Genomic DNA, 21,826 nt, shown 5'->3' with positions numbered 1-21,826 from the left:
CTACTAGAGCAAGCTCCTGATTGGTTAAGGCGGCGCGAATTTTCGACAAAGTTCAGATTTTTCAACTCGGTTTGGGGCGTCAGACGCTCGATTCACGCGTCAGACATGTGAACGCTCAATTCGCGCCGCGTTTACATTGACTTAACATGTAAATCAGACGCCCCAGACGAGTTCGGTGTGAACCCAGCACAGCAGATTTTTCCACTTGTTACAACACTCAGTCCTAGTGACTATTTCTCTATTTCAAAGTTAGCTTATTAGGCCTGTAGAAGAAAAGAAATGTTAGTTCATTACTAATTAGTTCAAAATTTCCATCACAGTGGTTACCGGTATGTTTAGGTATGGGGTCAGGTTAAGAGATGTAGAATATGGTCATGCAGAATAAGGCATTAATATGTGCTTTATAAGTAGTAATAAACAGCCAATATGCTAGTAATATGCATGGTCTGTAGGGGAAAAAAGTCTGTGGAAAAAGGGTCCGTTATATTGGCAACTTCTTTTTTCAGATGCTTTATTGATATCACAGTGATATTAAATATGATATAAGCATATACCTTGCTGCACTTCCTTTGAGTTTCATACCTAGCAGATATATGAATTTGTAGGCATTATATATATTGAAAAATCAATAGAGTATCAATATCTCCCTATCAATAACAATAATATTTGTACTTCAGAGATGAGGTCAGGATGTGTGGTCTTGTTTCTATAGAAACATTCTGTTGCTGCTGCTTGTGAGGGACTGGTAATGATACCTGTGCATTTATAACATTTGAATGATGGGAAGGAGTTTGCATGGCTGTGGTGAAACTATTGTAAGACACTTCAACTTCTCTAAATTGCACTTCCTTCCACTTCCTTCTCCATGTATAATTCTCTGTACTGACCTGTCATCTGATAGTAATTTCTAGCTCACAGTCATTGTGTCACGAATACGGCTCCCGCGGCTCCTCCTCCCGGCCGCCGGAGGGAGCCATCACCTGAGTTCTGAGTCACTTCCTTGTGGACTACGTTACCCATAGGCCCTCATTCCTGGGACTGATTGCACACACCTGCATTGCATCACACTCACACTATTTAAGACGCACACACGCATCCATACACTGCGAAGTCTTGATTTGCCCCGGTGATCACTACTGAGCGTTTTCTTGTGGACTGTTACCTTGCTATCGATTGGACTGTTTATCTTTTGTGAACCTCTGCCGCCTGCCTTGAACCTTGCCTGTTTCCTGGATTACGTTTGTCTGCTGCCTGCCCTGAACTCTGCCTGTTGTAAGTTTCTGTTTGTCTGCCGCCTGCCTCGACCCAAGCCTGTCCCTGTTACTGCTACTGTCTTGCCCTTGTCTGCCTTGTGCTTTGTTGTCACAATAAAGAAACTGCAAATGGATCCTCACGCTGTCAGCCCATCATTACACATTGACTATAATAGAGAATAACATTAAATAATTCTAGAATATTCTAATATAGAATATTCAGACATATGTTTTTTATTCAATAATGATAACATGCCAGACTTGCCTGTTAAATTAGAACCTGCAGATTTATCAGTTTCTGTATAGGGAACTGATATAGTCTTCTGTTGCCACAATGGAATCTGTTATTTAATGAACTTTTCAGCTAAATTTAAACCGTAAAATGATTTATGAAACAGAACAGTTCGTGAAACTGCAAAAGTGTAAAATATTAAATGACAGTCTTGGCCAACAAATATTGTAATTTATAAATTGTTTAAATCAGGGATATTAATAAAAACTAAATAAAAACTTACATGAAATCAAATAAACTTTAACTGAAATAAAATACAATATAAACAAAAACGTACATTTCTTTTATTTCAGTTGCCAAGGCAACATTAGGTAACATTTCTCATTTTCATTTAGTCTAACTTAATGTACTAAAAGAACTAAAACTAAAATAAAAATCAATAAAAAGTTTATACTGTAGACCAAAAACAAAAACTAATAATAAAAAACAAAAACAACTAAATTACTAAAACTTTAACTAAAATTCAAATGGAAAAAAAAAAAAAAAAAAACAATAAAAAACCTATAACAGTATCTAAAATAACTAAAATTATACTAAAATAACACTATATAAATTTAGAACATTTAAAACAAAATCAAAAAAAATTTCACCACATTTCTGAAATATGAAAAATTTGTCCTCAGAACAGTTTGATATGATGATTGGAATATGCAGCTGGAGTGGTAGTTTGGAGGATGAAATTCACAAAAATTATTCTAAAGCCTTTGAACTGGTTATTTGACACCTACCTACAAAACATTGATAGAGAAAACGGATCGTACTGTATGATACTTTGATCTGGACTCTAACCTCATAAATGTAATTTTCCAGTAGACTTTTCAGGTTCCAGTAGACAGTTCAGGTCAAAGGCTGGAATTGAATGTGGTCACATGGCAATCTAAGCAAATCTAGTTGTTACTGTCTTGTTATGACAGTCTATTAACCCACATTGCCAAGTGCCCAGTGCCAGAGGCGAAACCTGGAGTGCAGAGAAGCTGATTGGCTGCTACTGTAGGTCATTCATTCCACTTGGTTACACCTACAAGTTTACAGCCAAATGATGAGACAAGCCCCTGGAGATATGGGACATTTAGTCTGCTGCACACATGATACCAAGAAAACAACATATAACAACACACATGTGGTAAATGAAAATCATCTAATCCATCCAACCAAGCAGGCTCAGGTCAGGTGATATATTATAGATACATATATAGTGTAAAGGACTTGTTTTTGTAGGGTTTTGTAGCTGATAGTTTAATATGGTTTCCTGGTTTGCATGCATGACTTTATATTTGCATATGTATGTCTGATTGCATGTGTGCGTCTTCCTGTGTGGTCAATGCATGGGGAAAAATGGTTTCCTTATCTATACAGGATGTAGTCAGACCAGCAGTCACTACGTCCCTTGTCTGGTCCGATCACATCACTTCATCCCACAAGGCCATGCAGCAAAACCCTGATGATGCAGGGCTCAGTGAAAGCTAGATACATTATGTAAAAAGATGAAAAAGGGCATACTGACTCGGTGGCTGGTTACTAGAAAACCACATTTTCGGTTAAGTTTCTGGACTGGCTACAAAACTTTCACTGTTTTTTCTAGTACCTGCAGGCTGTTTAACTATCAGCTCCCAACTGATATTGAGTTTTGTATTGAGCCTCAGTATGGGCTGGTTTTTATAGCTTTCCAGTCAGTGACAGTTGCAGTAACAGCAACTCTGATAGGTTGACCTACTTTGACTTAATTTCAGAGAGATGAACCTGTTGTATGGAGCTTTATTCGCTGGAGAAAACATGCCTGCACTTTAAGTTATCAGGTTTGTGATTATCATATTCTTAATTCACTGTTTTCAAAAATGTTGTATGAGATGATCAAGTTTAACACAAGTTTAAATCACAGTTTTCTTGCATTATACTACTGTCTGCTATAGGGTTCATGTTTTGCTGCTGTTAATGTAAAGAAACCTTGATGAGTCTGATGATATTTAAAAAATATCATTCTGATCTATAGAAGTCAGAGTAACATTACATGCATATATATATATATATATATATATATATATATATAGAAAGAGAGAGAGAGATTTGTTAATTGATTAAAAATAATTACATGATATGCAGATTAAATAATTAGTATCATTAGTTAGTATTTAGTATGAAAGAATATAAATTTTTGCTAAGACCCATATACATTAAATGAAAATGAAAGCATTGTGACTATTGTGACTATCACAGACCTAAAAATTGCATAATTATTATTTTTTGTTCTTAAATAAATTTTACAGCCCTAAAATATATATATATATATATATATATATATATATATATATATATTAGGGGTGGGACGGTTCAGATTTCTCACGGTTCGGTATGTTTTTTGTATCATGGTTTTAGTGTCATGGTTTCGGTACAGTTCGGTATGTGCTATGCTCAGTAAAAAATAGGACAATTGTCAAATAAAGATAAAGAAAATAAAAACAAATAATCTAACTACAAGAAACAGCACAAATAAATACATGAGAGCTAAGATACAAATAAAATAATGCTTTACAGGTTTTTCAGGTATCTAACAGCTTTCAGGTACAAAAATTGAATAAAGTAATCAAATATAAAATAACCACTGCATATAAACTTCTTCGAATAGTTAAATAAAGATGAAACATTATTGAAGTTACAAAAGCTATTCAGTCAAGAGTGATTTCTTCGTGCTTTGTCATTCGATTAATATTAAAACACAGAGAGCAGGAATATTAGACTGCTGTCCCTTTAAGAAATAAATTCTCCTAAGTCATAACCTACTATGTTTGTTAGGATACTCGCTAAGATGGGCATGTTGACATTCGCGCGAGAGTTCTCTTTAGCGTCTTACGGATGAATGGTTAAATTGGCAAGGTTTAAATGAGTTTAGTTTAAACACAGATAGCAACGTGAGATGTTCAGGTCTCACCTGGGCTCGTGTTGTGTGCTATCAACACCCGGGTGATGACGGCGTAAATGACTGGTCATAGAGCTGTTTTGCACTTTGTTTTCGACAAACCATATTATAGATGCGTCGTCAGATTTTGGATGAACCACGGTTCTTCACGGTGGAGAACCACACGGTTCGATTTTTTGCAGTTAACCGTCCCACCCCTAATATATATATATATCCAAGTAGCCGTGCGATATGGCTGTATATCAGCACGGCTGTGATTCGGCCATCGGTAATCATAGCGCGCTGATATACAGCCATATTGCACGGCTACTCGTGTGATATTGCGTTTATACAACAGTTTGACAGTACAAGTGTGTAAATAAATAAGAAATAACAACAGAGTGTCTTTAAAAAACATCTTTTGTGCAGAACTACTTTCTTCCGCCACAGATTCAAATCTCAAGTTGACAGTTTGACCAAGCCTCTGTTACTAATTGTAAAACGTCACTTCGTAACGAAGGAATGTTGAGTCCCTCCATTAAAACTTGTTGTATTTTGTACAGTATTATTGAGAGAGAAAGAGAGAGAGAGAGAAAGGAAAAAGAGAGAGAGATCGCCTGAGCGAGCATTACCTGTGTCTGATATAACATTCATTCTTCAGGTCGATGTCCATAATATTATATCCATTATAAAAATCTGTTTGTATGTCCGCTGAGGAAAGCGATCTTTGTATTTGTCTTTTTAACAGTTAAGGAATTTTTCCATAACAGCGCTAAGCAATGTCCTTTGTTTACAAAAGTCCCTTTCAATTTAAAAGTCTCTTGTGACTGACTCATTCACTCGTAAAGTTTGCCACCATCTAATGGCGTATTAATGTAATTTTCACTCAGTCCATATTATGTACTAATGGACCCTTTCTTAACACCAAATACAACATATTATTTATATAAAATAATATTTATTGAATAACAGTATTTAAATTAACAACAACAGCCATTATAAATGACAATAGGAAATAAACACAATTGTACAATTCAGTCAAACAAACAAAAGCAGTGCTCTACAGCAGGCATATTCAAATGGTGGACCCGCGGTCCAGGTCCGCGAGACATGACAACTGTAGCACCATTTTATCGTTTCTAGTTAAAGTGAGCAGCGCATCAAAACAACAGAGTGGTTCACACCACAAGCGCTCAAGGTGGTTTATGGTAATGATCTTCCGGTGCTATATCCTCTAAAATTTTTATCTAGAGGCAAAAACACTTTTAATTCCACCTCTTTCCATGCACGTTTATCCGAGATGCAGATGATGTGGTTATTTTAACAACAGTAGCAGAGACACAGTGAACAGTAAACTAGATCGATACTTTCGCTAAAACACTGGAGAAAACAACAATGCTGCAAATATAGTTATTTTTATCTGACATATATGACTCTGACCATTCAAACCACGTTTGTGACAAGACGTTTTTTCATGTACATTTAGCATTATCTGCTCATGATGATTTTGATTATTAAGTACATTTTTTTTTTTTTTTGTTGGTAAGTTGGTACATATTTTAAGCAAAATATAAAAATGGTCCAAACTTCAAGAGGAACAACCATGAACCAGTGGCGCCTGCAGCCGTACGGGTGTACGCACTGTGCATACCATGAGAGGGTGCTAAATAATGCCATTTTTATTTTTTACATAATTTTTAAATTGATTATTAAAATCTATCTGCATACACTCATGACATATTAAAAAGCAAGAGAGAATGAGAATAAATAAAGGTGTGTGTTTTGTTTGTTGTAAAGTCAGATGTGTGTATGTGCATGCATGGGTGGGCGTGGAGATATGGGTGAAAAGAAATCTGATTGGCTAATTTAGTTTCGTCGCTTTTTTTCACACATGAAAAAAGACATTACAGATAGTTAATGTTTAAATAGAGGCTCAAAATGAGTAAACGCTCTCTAAAACAGCTAAATTCAATTGAAATATTTGCAAAAAGGCCTAAAACTATTGAGTAGGGATGGAGAAATGAAGTCTCTTAAATCTTTAAAGCTTTTCTCTAAATGTTTTGGGAAAAGTTTAAAACTTACAGCAGCCATAAACATAAAGTGCGCAGCTCCGTTGAAATACGCACATTTTGGGACAAAGCTGCTTAGAGATAACATAAAAAAACAAAACAAAAAATTCATGAAGCATCTATCTACACAAACACATCAGAGTGCAGTTACATGCATCAGAATTTCTAAGTGCGTGAGCAGGAAAGAGACAGTCGATTAGTCGATTTGTACAGCATTAGATCGTTCCCACCAATGCAATAATTGATTTAATCGCTTTTTGCGGACAGGGTGGGGACAGGGTTGGGGGGTACATACCCTGAGATCAAATCCTGCAGGCGCCCCTGCCCTAAACCACCATACAGTATCTTTTTTGTCACATGGCCTTCTGGCTTACATATATATATATATATATATATATATATATATATATATATATATATATAAAAATGTAAAAATAATAATAGCTTGATAAAACATCTGATTTTACCTTTTAATATTCATATCTAGCCTAATTAGGCTCAACTGATGAAATATTTTATTTATTTATTTATTTTTTTTTTTTTATAGAAAAATTCTCAGACGCCACTGCTTTGGCTCTGAGGGCCCAATATCTTCTTCTTTGATGACTATCTTGACTGGATAAGATTGTTTTTATTTTACAAAGCACTACTGGTGCCAAGATGGAAATTTAGAACTATTCCTTAGACTGACCTTCGCTGGGAAGGAAATTTAGTGACCGGACCTCTTGGAACTTTAATTGAATACCCCTGCTACAGAATGCAAGTTAAATATAGCCTTAATATTACATTATTAAAGGGAACCCCTGGTGTTAAGACTTGTATGGCTTAATATAACGTAAATTATGTCTCTTACTGAAACCCATGAAAGATTTACGTTATTTAAAAAATCCATGACATATTTGGACAATGGGCGGTGCCATTTTGTTTGCGTTCTATGTCGGTGACGTCAAATGGTTGCACTCACTGCTCTACTGACACTGTCCTATTGCTATTTTTAACGCAACCCAAATCGGTATATAATATACGATGCCACATTGTGTGGCTTTTGGTTGTAATTTTCAGTCGATTAGCCACAAGAGAAGTGATGTAAGTCTTTACTGCTTTACTAGCGATAAGAGGAGAAAAGAATAGGAAGTTGTGCAGAATCTGGACGAATAAAACTTCCTAACTGCGTCTTTGTTCTCTTCACTTTAGCCCTGATGACTGAGGCTTTTTATCTGTATGTTTTTGCGCAGCGGTAATCTAGTAACACATACAGGTCTTAATATCCACGGGGTTCCTTTTAAAACACGATCAGCCTTTTCGATTTGAGCCAGAGCGCAAAATTAGTGAGGATGAAAACATCGAAGCTGTGCAATGTCTCTGTGGCTATTCGAACTACTGTTGAATGATTGACGTGTTAAAATCGTCTGATCACCTGAATGCATTACACAGAGGCTGCATTTACACTTGGCATTAACATGCATCCTGTATCTGGATGTTGTCCACATACGCATTGAAAAGACAAGTGTAAACGCGTTTGTGATCGGAATGTTATCCAATCAATGTGTCCTGGTTCGGAGGTAGTCGACGCATTGTGGTCGGATCTCAGTGTAATGTAAACGCGATCCAGGCATCGTATCTACATTCAGAGGGCGGCGTCATTTAAATCCCCGCCCAGTCTCTCCGCGGGGCTCTCAGAAAATAATGGACAGACGCAGTTTTGACAAGAAATTAAACTTCTTTGAACTTTACAATAAACGTCTCTCTTTAAAACAGTTTATTTAGACTTACATGATATCTTGTGTGTCATTTTTCATTTTAATTGTGCAACATTATCTAAACGAGGCGATTGCGTATGTTTTTATTGTTTCAGTTTATTAATCTCCCAATATTGCGCGCTATAACTTTAAACCTGGATGATGTGACTTGTTTAACATGATCAACCCTGTTATTTTTCAACTATGGAAGTATTTTTTAATTTTTTAAAAAAATATTTGATCTAAGACTGGAGATTGCATCGGAAAGTAAAGCAAGTGAGTAAAAGCAATAGGACATGGCTTAATTTGTATCGACTTTACTCTTATCTGATGTCGTATAGCCTAAGTCTACCCCTTGTTTATTTCTAATTAATGTGATGTGCATTCTTTTATTTCTTTAATACAAAGTGTTTGGATTCTGCCGTTACATATTACACAAACAATACAAATGCTTGCGCGCTCCTTTCAATCATGAAATGCGTCGAAATAATTTTTTTCATCATACAAGATTAATGTTGGAAAACTTAAATTGGTAGATTAAGTTCTCTATTTGTGATTGATTGTACTTTTGTAGAATAAATCACAAAGATTCTATGCTGTGTGCACTGCATTGATAGAGGCTAAAGTGAAAGTTGTTTTACGCTATGAAGCCATTTGAAGCTTCTGCCTTTCGAACACACCTAATTTAAATATTCTGCTGGAAACAGAAATCCGATCAGTTATCCAGATACAGAGGCCACTTGATGTGAACAAATGTAAATGCGCTAATGTATATGTAAATGTAAATGTCCTAATTGGCAAATGATCTGATCTGCTTGATTGAATCACGGTGACCACAGTTAAACATGCTGAGAAGATGCTGCTGTTTTATGCGATCACAGATATCTTGTGCATCAAAGCGCATGTGAGCTTTGAGGCAGTCTGTCTCAATCGAGATGTGTTATAGGCTTACCTTCGTCAGTCTCCACGACAGGCGCGGCATTTGGTTAAAGCATACACTTATATCCTTAGGCAACTGTAAGCTCTTTCAGATGTGGTGTTCTAAAAGCCTCAAAGGCACCAGGGCTTGTGAAGAGAACAAAAACGCAGATTTTTAGCAAGTTTTATTTGTCCACATTCTTTTGTCCAACGTAAATCTTTCATGGGTTTTCTGCTACATATTTCAGTAAGAGACATCATTTACGTTATATAGAGCCATACAAGTCTTAACACCAGGGGTTCCCTTTAAATTTAACATAGCCCATTTCGATTGGCTCAGGAACAAGTAATAGATTAATAAGACCAAAGATTGCCCGATTTATGTACCCAAAATAAATTATATCTCATGTTTAACTAGATCTCATGTTTAAGAGACAGTGGAAAATCACCAAAGCACTGGCTGAGACGAAGCTGTTCTCGGCGGGTACACGAACACTGAATGGCTGCTGACGGCCTAGAGATCGCATCTCCGAAAACATCTAAACAAATTGTAAAATAGGTGCAATGATTTAATATGAGTCATATATTTCAGGTCTAAACAACTACATTCTTGCCTAAAAACTCTTAAAACTACAGTTCGTGGTACAACAAGTGTAGTATTTGTAAAAAATATGGTGGATTTGCTTGGCCGCCATGGCAGTCGCTTCAAGTGGAGTGATAAAAATGGTGAAAAGGTAGGAGTGATGTTATCACTAGAATATCGCAAGGCTCTCAGCCAATCAGATTTGAGAACCAGACAGAACTGTTTGATGTATATTTACATCAAAAGTCATGGGCTTGATTCCCAGGGAATGTTTAAATTAACTGATAAAACATGTACCTTGAATAAAATGTTTTAAGATAAAAGTGTCTGCCATATCATCCTGAGGCCCAGGCATAGAATTTTATTTTAGCGGATATTATATTTTAGCAAATTTCTCTGAGACCATACACACAGTCACAGTTTTAAGTCTGTCCTGTAAAGAGCACATTCAGGGCTTTTTTTAGAGATACCAAATGTTTGGAGGTTTCACCATGACAACTCACTCTCCTTGGTCTTTAAAAATGACTGACATTGACCGAATGATCAAATTTAGCACTCTTATGGAAATATGATAATATTTTGTATTTATCATTCATCAAATCTGAAATTTTAAAATTGTTTGTCATAAACATCTCAGGAAAACGTTATGGGGTTTCAAATCAGAATATGACTTTCTGTTATGAAACAGGCCATCTGTAGAAGACACCAGGACTTACAGCATGTTTATCAGGCATTTTGGGACACACAACAAGTGAATAGGGAAATAAATTATATATCAAATACATTAATATGCAAATTAGATACAATGAATAGGCACATTATATAGAATTGGACTACCTATTTATGGCCATTTTACACACATATTGCATAAAGTAAAATAGTATATCAAATCATTCTGTTATATCTTTCATAACATAGTTGAGAATTGGTTAAAAAATACCCTAAACCTAAACATTGATTGGTAAATTAAAAAATAAATGAACAAACAAACAAAAAGTTGTTTTTGAATTGTCATTTGTTACGAGCTCTGACAAAATTGCTGCGACACAGTTTCCTCTAACACAGCAAACTAAACAGAGGTGCCCGTTGTCTCATCTCCCACACTGAACTTGACTAAACAAGGAAGAAAACCTCAGGACACAAAATACAATAAAAAGGATGTTTTTATTTAGACATGACTTAATTAGAGACCAACGAAAAGCTTTGGGAGGGAAAAAGCCAAAACAATAAACAAATGAAGCCAGCCAACTAATTTAACCTCTTACCTTGAAAAGAAACAGGACCAAAAATAATCAACATAACCTTACCTCCCTGGCTTACCACAAAACAGGAGAAAAAGGGGGAAAAATAAACAGGCATCCCACTACCAGAAGGATAGCAGACTTGTAGTCAACATAAATCAAAACAGTTAAGGATTACACACAAGAAATGATTGGCAACACAAAAACAACTGATCATTTGAGCTGGGAGATGAGAACTCGAGGAAAAAACACTCCGCAGGAACACTGAGCAAATGACTTTTTTTGCGCCCTTGGAGGGCACTTTGAGAAGGGGACAACCATTTGTAGGGGTGTTCCAAACGAAAGTGAACAACTGGATCCCTTCACGAAGGGCCCTACCACAAGGCGGTTAGCGAAAGGTACATGCGATGGTCACTTTGAGGAAGAAATTTTATTATTTATGGTCATGTGACCCAGCAAATACTCGTGATACATTTTTTAAAGCTACAGTATCTCACAGAAGTGAGTACACCCCTCACATTTTTGTAAATATTTGATTATATCTTTTCATGTGACAACACTGAAGAAATGACACTTTGCTACAATGTAAAGTAGTGAGTGTACAGCTTGTATAACAGTGTAAATTTGCTGTCCCCTCAAAATAACTCAACACACAGTCATTAATGTCTAAACCGCTGGCCACAAAAGTGAGTACACCCCTAAGTGAAAATGTCCAAATTGGGCCCAAAGTGTCAATATTTTGTGTGGCCACCATTATTTTCTAGCACTGCCTTAACCCTCTTGGGCATGGAGTTCACCAGAGCTTCACAGGTTGCCACTGGAGTCTTCTTCACTCCTCCATGAGGACATCACGGAGATGGTGGACGTTAGAGACCTTGCGCTTCTCCACCTTCTGTTTGAGGATGCGCCACAGATGCTCAATAGGATTTAGGTCTGGAGACATGCTTGGCCAGTCCATCACCTTTACCCTCAGCTTCTTTAGCAAGGCAGTGGTCGTCTTGGAGGTGTGTTTGGGGTCATTATCATGTTGGAATACTTCCCTGCGGCCCAGTCTCTGAAGGGAGGGGATCATGCTCTGCTTCAGTATGTCACAGTACATGTTGGCATTCATGGTTCCCTCAATGAACTGTAGCTCATGAGTGCCGACAGCACTCATGCAGCCCCAGACAATGACACTCCCACCACCATGCTTGACTGTAGGCAAGACACACTTGTCTTTGTACTCCTCACCTGGTTGCCGCAACACACGCTTGACACCATCTGAACCAAATAAGTTTATCTTGGTCTCATCAGACCACAGGACATGGTTCCAGTAATCCATGTCCTTAGTCTGCTTGTCTTCAGCAAACTGTTTTCGGGCTTTCTTGTGCATCATCTTTAGAAGAGGCTTCCTTCTGGGATGACAGCCATGCAGACCAATTTGATGCAGTGTGTGGCATATGGTCTGAGCACTGACAGGCTGACCCCCCACCCCTTCAACCTCTGCAGCAATGCTAGCAGCACTCATACGTCTATTTCCCAAACACAACCTCTGGATATGACGCTGAGCACATGCACTCAACTTGTTTGGTCGTCCATGGCGAGGCCTGTTCTGAGTGGAACCTGTCCTGTTAAACCGCTGTATGGTCTTAGCCACCGTGCTACAGCTCAGTTTCAGGGTCTTGGCAATCTTCTTATAGCCTACGCCATCTTTATGTAGAGCAACAATTCTTTTTTTCAGATCCTCAGAGAGTTCCTTGCCACAAGGTGCCATGTTGAACTTCCAGTGACCAGTATGAGAGAGTGAGAGCGATAACACCAAATTTAACACACCTGCTCCCCATTCACAACTGAGACCTTGTAACACTAACGAGTCACATGACACCGGGGAGAGAAAATGGCTAATTGGGCCCAATTGGGTGTACTCACTTTTGTGGCCAGCGGTTTAGACATTAATGGCTGTGTGTTGAGTTATTTTCAGGGGACAGCAAATTTACACTGTTATACAAGCTGTACACTCACTACTTTACATTGTAGCAAAGTGTCATTTCTTCAGTGTTGTCACATGGAAAGATATAATAACATATTTACAAAAATGTGAGGGGTGTACTCACTTCTGTGAGATACTGTAGATGGCGGAAGAGTTCGAGTTAACCTACAAACAAAGCAATTCAAGATGAATTCTAAATCCTCCATTTCCTCATTAAAACTCAACTCTTAAAACTTCACTTCACTAATATATTTAAATGCTTCCCAATTTGCCATTTTAAATTTCCATCTACATATCTCATCCTCTATAATTTCACTAACATCCATGCCTATTTTACAACAAATCACTTCCTATTGTAGAGTCCTCTCAAACATCCCACATACAGATCCCTGCTAGACATTCCGACACCAGTGTTAAATCTATAGAAGAACAACTACCCTGGACAACATCAATTCCAGTAGCTCTACCATCATTCATACATACCAGACCCTTCAGCATTTCTCTATTACCTTACCATTATGATCAGTATTACCACTTCCCTACAATGTATTATATGTATTTGTATTTTATAATACTATTATAAGTATTATAAAATCCCCACCATATCACTTTTTGATTACCCATTCCCATTATTTTATTCCCACTTCAATACTTAACCTATTGCAAGGATTTTAATTACCTTAATTACCTTAACACTGTTCTCTTAAAAATATAAAAATATATTATTTTATCGCTGCTGCGATATTATATATTAGAATATTAATCACTCAATTCTATAATCCTATGTGTACTTTCATTTTTTTAATAAAAATAGCCACCCCTTTACCATTCCCTGTCTGTCTATCCCTTCTAATACTGACCAAGAACTGAAAGAACTAAAGGCTTATATATACAAGGAGCAATCAAAGGAAAACAGAACAGGTGTAGTACTAATTTAACAACCATGGAGACTAACTAGGAACACAGGCAAATAAGAACAGGAAAAACAGAACCAAAACACAATGAAACTAAACCTAACCCTAACCCATCAAATGAATCACCCATTACACAACTTTTAAAAATAGATATTTGTTTGAATGCTTTACTGCTTCCTTCCCAGAAATCCTTAGTAAAAGTGCTGTTCTCGTGTTCTTTGTTTCCTTTTTTTTTCTCTCTGAAATTTATATCTCACCGTATGACCATCCAGCATGGTTCAAAGAAAAGGGAAGGAACCTGCACTCCACAACAAACACGTTCCCACCCTGAGACTCTAAGCTTTCACTGATGTTATCATTCCCTCCGTTTGATCACACGTTTAAAATTAGAAATGAAAGAGTTCATAGAACACAATAACAAATAATTAGGCTTTTTTATTAATCTCATTGTAACAAAGCATGAACCACAGAGCTTTGAAGACAGAACTGAGAAATGATTAACTCACAGAGCCTCAGCTGCACCACAAATACTCTTAATGCTATAGTCACACCACAACTTTTCAACCATGTGTTCATTATTCATAGATGCATGCAAATGAGTCAGAAATGAAAAACCAGGGATTGCAATGGTCATTCTCATTTTTCTTATGTTGTTTGATGAAACCTTAACCAAAACTGAAACCTTAACTAAGAAACTGTGATGACACCCATCTGCCCCATTCTGATGTTTGCCTTCACTGCATGATTTATATGAAGAGCTTGTGCAGTTAATAAACTCGGATTTCATCTTATTGTATCCATAATTGTAATGTCTCTCTGCATGTGGAGAGTGTTATTGGGAAACCCTGACAAGTAAGTCTGTAATACCTTTTAGCATTTCTATTCTCAGCTGGCACAGGACTCATGGATGTTACACATCCTGGTTGTTTTTTAGCCAATCAGCTGAAACATAAGACAAATCAGTAATGTTTACATTTACATTTGGCAAACGCTTTTATGACTTATGATTCAGTTCTTTATTTCCCTAGGAAATGGACCCTTGATCTTGGTGTTTCTAGTGAAAAGCTCTACTGTTTGAGCTACTATGTTTTGCACCATATCCTTTCCTTTCAAAACAAAAAAGTATGAATCCTTAACATTCATGCAGTTACATTATAGTTGTATAATTTAACACTATTTTTGCAAAAAAAAAAAAAAAAAAAAGGGTAACACTTTATTTTATAGTGTCATTGTTACATATGTGACATGTAGTTACTATAGTAATAACTATAAATTATGCATAATTACATGCAACTAACCCTAAACCAAACCAAACCCTAATCCTAACCCTATAGTAAGTACATGTAGTTACTTAATAATACGCAGTACTTAAATGTATAATTACAGTGTAACAAAGACACCCTAAAATAAAGTGTAACCAAAAAAAATAGTATTTTTCAAACTTCGTTTTTTTTTTTTTTTTTTTTTTTTTTTTTTTTAACACATTTTATTTCATTTTATTATATTTGTGGTAGGGTAAGTTATAGTGTTAGCAGAACAAGTACAAATCTGACCATGCCTACAGGTCCTCTTCTTTTTCCGTGCCATGCTGGACAAACACATTAATGCAATGTGAATGAAGTGTGATGAGTTAAGAAGAGGCATCTGTGATGCTTGAGGTGCTGATCATCATGTCAGTTAGATATAGTGGACAGGACTGTGTCAGTGCTGCTTCAGTGATAGATGTGAAAGAGTGAGAGGTTTGAGTAACGCCCCATTTGGGACTGTCTTGCTTGCTCCTAGTCTCTTATGCTCCTTGTTCTCTTCTCTTTTCTTCTTTCTTGCACAATCAAACTCTTAGACCTTTTTAGACCAATGAAGCATGATCAGAGGAACCAAGGTAGGCAAAGTGACTTTTTTGTTATTCTTTCAGTGTGACAATTATAATGCCGTTCTGGGCTGTAACATGATACATTTGTGATCAAATCTCATGTTTTCTAACATTCAAGTCATGAGGTTTATTTCCAGGGAATGTATGTACTGATATAATGTACAACTTTATTGCACTGGAATGTACTTTAGATAAAAGTGTTTACCAAGTTTGCATCTCTCTTATCTTTGTGCAAGTAATGGTTGTAAATCATTTTTCAATGTCAGTGCTTGAACTCAAACCTGCAGGTAATTATGTGTCAAAACAATAAAATATGAATCTGAGTTGACAGTGGCAAAATGAAAATTACTGAGAAAAAATTCAAGTTTACTGAGTTTTAGTGGCAAGACTACATTAAACTACTATATATAATGTTGAATATATGTATAATAATGCAATGGGTGAATATTTGTGGGTTCTGAAAATGCCAAATGTCTTATGTTACCAGTAAAAAAGTGGCCTACATTATTTCTAAGCATATAAAGCATATTCATTTAAAATAATTCTGTATTTTCAGCTACAGAATCATGAATATTTTTATTCTGGGGCCACCATTGTCCTGTGCGATGGGTTATCTGTATGAAGTCCAAGCCTATTCATTTCCACGCCCAATGTAATACCAAATTTAGCTTTTTAATCAACAGTACATAATTTGGTTAACCTTTTACCATATGTCTTGGAGTATATATATATGTAGTAGTTTAATTTAGAACTGATACTAAAACTCTGTAAACTTGATTTTTTTCTCACACAGTAATTTCCATTTTGGGTGAACTATACACAATACATATTGTCACTATCTATGACACATGTTGCATTTTTGTATCGTGATATATTGTGACACGATATATTGTTACACCCCTACTACACATACTATAAACCAACACACAGGCAGGTCTAGATCTAAATTTGACTATAGTGTGGAATAAGTGCAAATTAAATACACTGTAAAATAATATACAATTGTATAGTAATGTGTGTTAGCTTGAATTGAAAGTCTTTTAAGAAACAGGCTGATATTATTAACTTAAATTGAGCTTAGGGTTAAAGACAAAGAAGCCTGAAAATCTCTTAATGGTTTTACGCAGGTAAAACTTGCCTAAAATAGCACTTCTTAGCAGGCGTACAAATGTTGAGGTTGTTTCTTTTAAATTAAATGGATAATGATGTTGAGTTTGTCTAATGAGATTTTTTTTCCCCCTCCTAATTCTTTAATTTGAACTTATAAGTGTGGCTCTTAAAGACAACGAGGCCAAATTTGAGCTTGTGGAGTCCTTCCACATACTTTATCACATGTAAAGTTTTTGTATTATATACGCATAATTCTCAGATTGAAATATGTTAAATTTTGCAAGCGAATGACTGCTGTCCATCATTTGCACAAAGCTGAGCATTTCTTGACCTTTGTAGAACCACTTAGGTGTCCATTCCACAATCCTTTCTGTGAATGTGCAACTCTGCTGCATTAAAGAACTGAAAATGCCCAAACTCCAGTTTCCCCCCTAGGATGGGACAATACAATTTATAGATGTTCTTTAATGTTGCGAATGCATCGGAAAAATAACGAAGGACGCATCGTTAGCTGCTGCGAGAAAATTGCCGCTAAGCAAAACAAATGAACTTATAAACATACAGTTTAAAGCGGCTTGCCCTCCTGTGTGCTGTTTAATGCATTTGAGATGTTTTCCTCAGCACATAACTTAATTCCTTATCTGTAAACCCATGGGGCATCTTCCCCCGTGTTACCTTAATGTGGCTAAAAGGTGTGTAAAATTTACCTTACAGTAGCCGCTGTTCAGTTTGCATACTGCTGCTCTCCTTCTACTCTCTTATAAACTCATTAATCTGTTCATTATAGCTCCAGTAGAAGGGTTGCCAGATATCACAAAAAAAAGCAAAACAAGCCCCTTAATTTCACTGTTTTGTTCTATGTATTTTGGGACTCTTAAGGGGGGCGCACACCAGACGCGAAGCTCAGCGCCAAGCAGCGCCACGCCGCGCCACGTCTTTAAAATTCGAACACATTGTTTTCAATGAGTGTACGCACACCGGCGGCGACATTCAGAGCCTGTCCGCGGCGCCCAGCTACGACTCAGGAGGTTGTTCAAAATCCTGCCGCGCCACAGAGCGCCATGTACATTGTTTTACATTAAATTTATATTATATTTCTCTCAAATCGTCGTTAATGTACATACTGACTTCACCCTGTGCTGCAAGATACATCAGTTTTACATTCTTAGTTTAACAGCTTGAATAAAGTCTAAAAATGTATAATAAACATAGCTTTTTCTTTCATTTTGCTCTGTTGTGCCATTTTTCTATGTACACTAACCTCAGTGCGAAATATTAAAGCATAGGCATATGTAACGTTTCCCCGTCGACTTAAAACTCACCCATCGTGCAGCTCTTCTATCAGGAGTTGATTCAAAATTGAGCTCGCGCATATATAATGTGCACGGCCGGTGTGCGAAACCTGTGAGTTGTCCAAGGCGCGGCACGGCGCTGAGCTTCTCGTCCGGTGTGTGACCCCCTTTAGTTTGAAGTTCTTTCTGTTCCATTTTGCCTAGTTTCTCTTTTTTTTTTTTTCCTGTTTAGTTCCTGTTTCCTTGGTTGTCATAGTTATTCATTGTTGTTGATTAGAGTCTCACCTGTCCTTCATTGCCACTATGATTATTGACCATTTATATGATAATTTATCTAGACGTTTGATTATTCTATTTAACTATTTACTCTTATTGTACTCGTTCACTATACTGTTTAGAAGGCCGCTTTCATGCTTGCTCTATCTAAAAGTATTTTGTTTAGTCCCCATAGATCTGTATACACTTGAATTAAAGTTACACTATCTCTAGTCGGAGGTCACAACCACTACTACAGATAAGCCGACCAATATTACTTCTCTGATAGTAGCTTTGGTTTGGTCATGTCATGGTTTCCCATGTACACTTAGCTAGAGTAACATTACATTAAACAGAGATAAGGCTCACCCTATTTAGGTTGGTCGATCAACATTTTGTTGTCCTAAACAGAAGTTCCCTTTTTAGCCTTTACAGTCTATGTACACTTGAACTAATGCCAAGTGTTAGCCGGAGCTCTAAAATCACAGCTGGTGTGCCCTATGCTCCACTCAAAACTGGACTTTAGTCCGTTACTAACCTGACGCAGATTTGTGGTTAACAATGGATACATCGTAATCTACTGGAGTCAATAATTTCAGAGGAAGTCAGAATAAAATCAAATGTAACAATTTATTAGTCAGGTAAATGTGTCATGCCAATTACATAATCGATACAAAACATAAAATGCTCAGAAATAAAGAGTAAAAGATGAATACCTGACATCATAAAGATACATAATGGACACACAGCATTAAGGGCCAACCTGGCTACAGAATCGCCTCTGACCCTCATGCAACATCTCTTTAAATACAGAAACTGACCAAGACAGAAACTTCTTTCACATGGAAACATGAGTTCACAATGGGAATTTGCATTAATCAGGATCCCAGATTGAGTAACTTACACTTTTTTGGGGACAGAAAGCCATTTGCATGAAAGACTCTGTGAAAGGGGACACACCCACTACAGAGAGCAAACTCTATCTCTAAACTCTTAAAACCTTTATTACCTTCTGGTTTACTTCAGTTGGAATGAGACCTTTGTACCTGTCGCACTAAGACATTTCAAATGATACCAAACATGTACAGCATTGTGTGATAATTGTTCACATTAAACCATATAGATTTTGGGTGAATTTCAGGTCATCTCCGCATGTATAGAGAAGAGATGGGGGAAGAGGGGGTGAAGGAAAGAAAATGTAGATTAAGGCAATGCTGAGGTGTGATCGAGGTGTGATTGTGTCTCGGATGGGGATGCTAATTTTGTAAGAGAGAGTTCAAATGTTAATTTCCTTTGTTTTCTCAAAGAGTAGCCCTCTCAGACAGTCCGGCATCAGTCTTACACATGCTAGCAAAATGTTTAACATGTTGCTAGCAGCATCATGTTAAATCATGTCAGCAACATTCTAAAACATGCTAACTAGTAACATATCAAAACATGCTAATAACATGCTAAAGTATGTTATCAGCATTTTAAAACAATGCTACCAACGTCAAATCATGCAATCAATGCCTATCTAAATAGCTGGTTGTTTTTCTTAATGTATCTATACAACCATCAAACCTTTAAAAAATATTTTAAACTTTCAGACAAGTCTTTGTCAAGCCAACATGAAAGTTTGTCCTGGCAAACTTTGCTTCTCTAGTTTGCATAGCTGTCTACTCAACTCAAGTCTGAATAAGGAATATTCAAAATGTCCCAACAGTCCCATGGGCTACTGTAGGTCATTGCACTCTTAAAAAGGAGACAGGAAGGCTTTGGCACAAAACAGGAGTGCAGTGTGAGTTTGGTATGTGAGGTGTTTTTTTTCTAAAAAGAGTGTTTAATGGGCAATGGATGGCATGCAGAACTAATCCCAGCTCATTACAGTTTTTGGGGTCTGTTTGGATGTCACAGTTGACTTCTTAATGAGAAAAAAACTTTGCTTTTGGAGCTAAATAAGTTGATGATATACTGAGGATTTACTGAAGTTGGCGACAAACTTATTGAGTGTTTCTTTCTCCGTCTTTTTTGCAGAATTAAGCTTTCCAAGATCTTTATGACTTCAGTTTAAACTCTACGAAACTCTGTAAAGGGATCCTTGTCCAAAGACTGCCATCGAATCACTCTCCAAAACTACACATAGAATCAGTGTTTCCTGTGGAAACGTTTTATTTTCTTATCCTTCACAAAGTTTGTCACAGCACCCCCCCTTTTGGGGCCATGCCCCACCTGTTAAACAATGACACGTCCTTCAGCTCCAAGCAAGAGCTTCTGGTCCTACATGACAGTCCACTGGGACCCGGTCCAGGCACTCCCAGCCCTGTGGAGTCCCATGACTCTGGGCCTGGCAGCCCAGCTGGAAATGCACACACTGTGTTCCACAATACAGGCAAACGGGGGCTTGAGCTCAAAGAGCCTCCCACTGGGGTGAAATTTGTCCCAACGGTCTCTGAGAATCTTTGTGGATGGGGTGCACTGACCCCACGGTGTATCCAGACCTTCAACACCCCACGCTGGCTTCTCTTCTTCCTATGTGTAGCCTCCTTCCTCCAGGGCATGATAATCAACGGCTTCATCAACACTGTCATCACCTCCATCGAGAGACGTTTTGATCTACGCAGCTACCAGGTCAATTTGTTTGTAAATATAAATGTCAAGTTAGTTTGACATAAAATATTGGTGCCATATTGCTTATATGTTATTTGTTTTGCCATTGCAGGCGGGACTTATCGCGAGCTCCTACGACATTGCTGCTTGTGTGTGCCTGACATTCGTGAGCTACTTTGGTGGTACGGGTCATAAGCCTCGATGGCTGGGCTGGGGTGTGCTCATCATGGCACTGGGGTCTCTGGTCTTTGCCCTGCCCCATTTCACCACACCTCCCTATGAGGTGAGAGTATCTGAGCGCATGGGATTGTGCTCGGCCAATCACACAGAGACATGTGTCAGTGACGAAGGTGGGCTGTCAGCGTACCGTTATGTCTTTATGCTGGGCCAGTTTCTTCATGGGGTCGGGGCAACCCCTTTGTACACCCTCGGGGTCACCTACCTAGATGAGAACGTCAAGTCAAACTATGCTCCTGTATATATAGGTGAGTGTGATGACATCATGAAAAACATATACTGTATGCAGGCTGATATTAAATATTTTATGCTGTCTGTCCATTTCTAATGTTTTTACATTTAGATTACACTTTTTGTCATCTTACATTCACTTATAGCAAATTATTAAAACACTAATAATTTAATAACACTGTTAAATCTGTAATCTTGAGCAAATCTCCAAAGGAATATAAATTTTTCATACTGTACATTATACTTTGTGATACCTAAATTTTCATTAAATTTTTTCATTAAAACCGATTTTTTTTTGTTTTCAGTATTTCATTTTTTTCATTAATTTAGACAGAATAGTACAGCATTTTATTACCGTAGGGCCCTATGAT

General features: G+C 37.2%; 1 protein-coding gene across 5 annotated transcripts in view; it reads left to right on the top strand.

Moving 5' to 3' along the window:
• The window catches only part of slco4a1 (solute carrier organic anion transporter family, member 4A1), a 45,366-nt gene that overhangs the window by 11,487 nt on the left and 12,053 nt on the right, over window positions 1-21,826 (top strand). Inside the window, exons 2-4 of one of the 5 annotated variants that reach the window (XM_051880045.1) lie at window positions 15,712-15,750; window positions 20,415-21,008; window positions 21,100-21,472. In XM_051880045.1, coding sequence (XP_051736005.1) covers window positions 20,601-21,008; window positions 21,100-21,472 — 781 coding nt within the window. In that variant the 5' untranslated portion in view covers window positions 15,712-15,750; window positions 20,415-20,600. Of the gene's footprint in view, window positions 1-893; window positions 1,273-15,438; window positions 15,751-15,971; window positions 16,029-20,414; window positions 21,009-21,099; window positions 21,473-21,826 lie in introns of those variants that run through there. The other 4 variants (XM_051880047.1, XM_051880044.1, XM_051880048.1 and 1 more) reach the window with 4 other exon arrangements.

This window comes from Ctenopharyngodon idella, chromosome 22 (genome assembly GCF_019924925.1).
Source record: "Ctenopharyngodon idella isolate HZGC_01 chromosome 22, HZGC01, whole genome shotgun sequence".
Classification (NCBI taxonomy): Eukaryota; Metazoa; Chordata; class Actinopteri; order Cypriniformes; family Xenocyprididae; genus Ctenopharyngodon; species Ctenopharyngodon idella.
The sequence above is the reverse complement of the archived record's forward strand: the minus strand, read 5'-3'. Positions and strand labels throughout refer to the sequence as shown.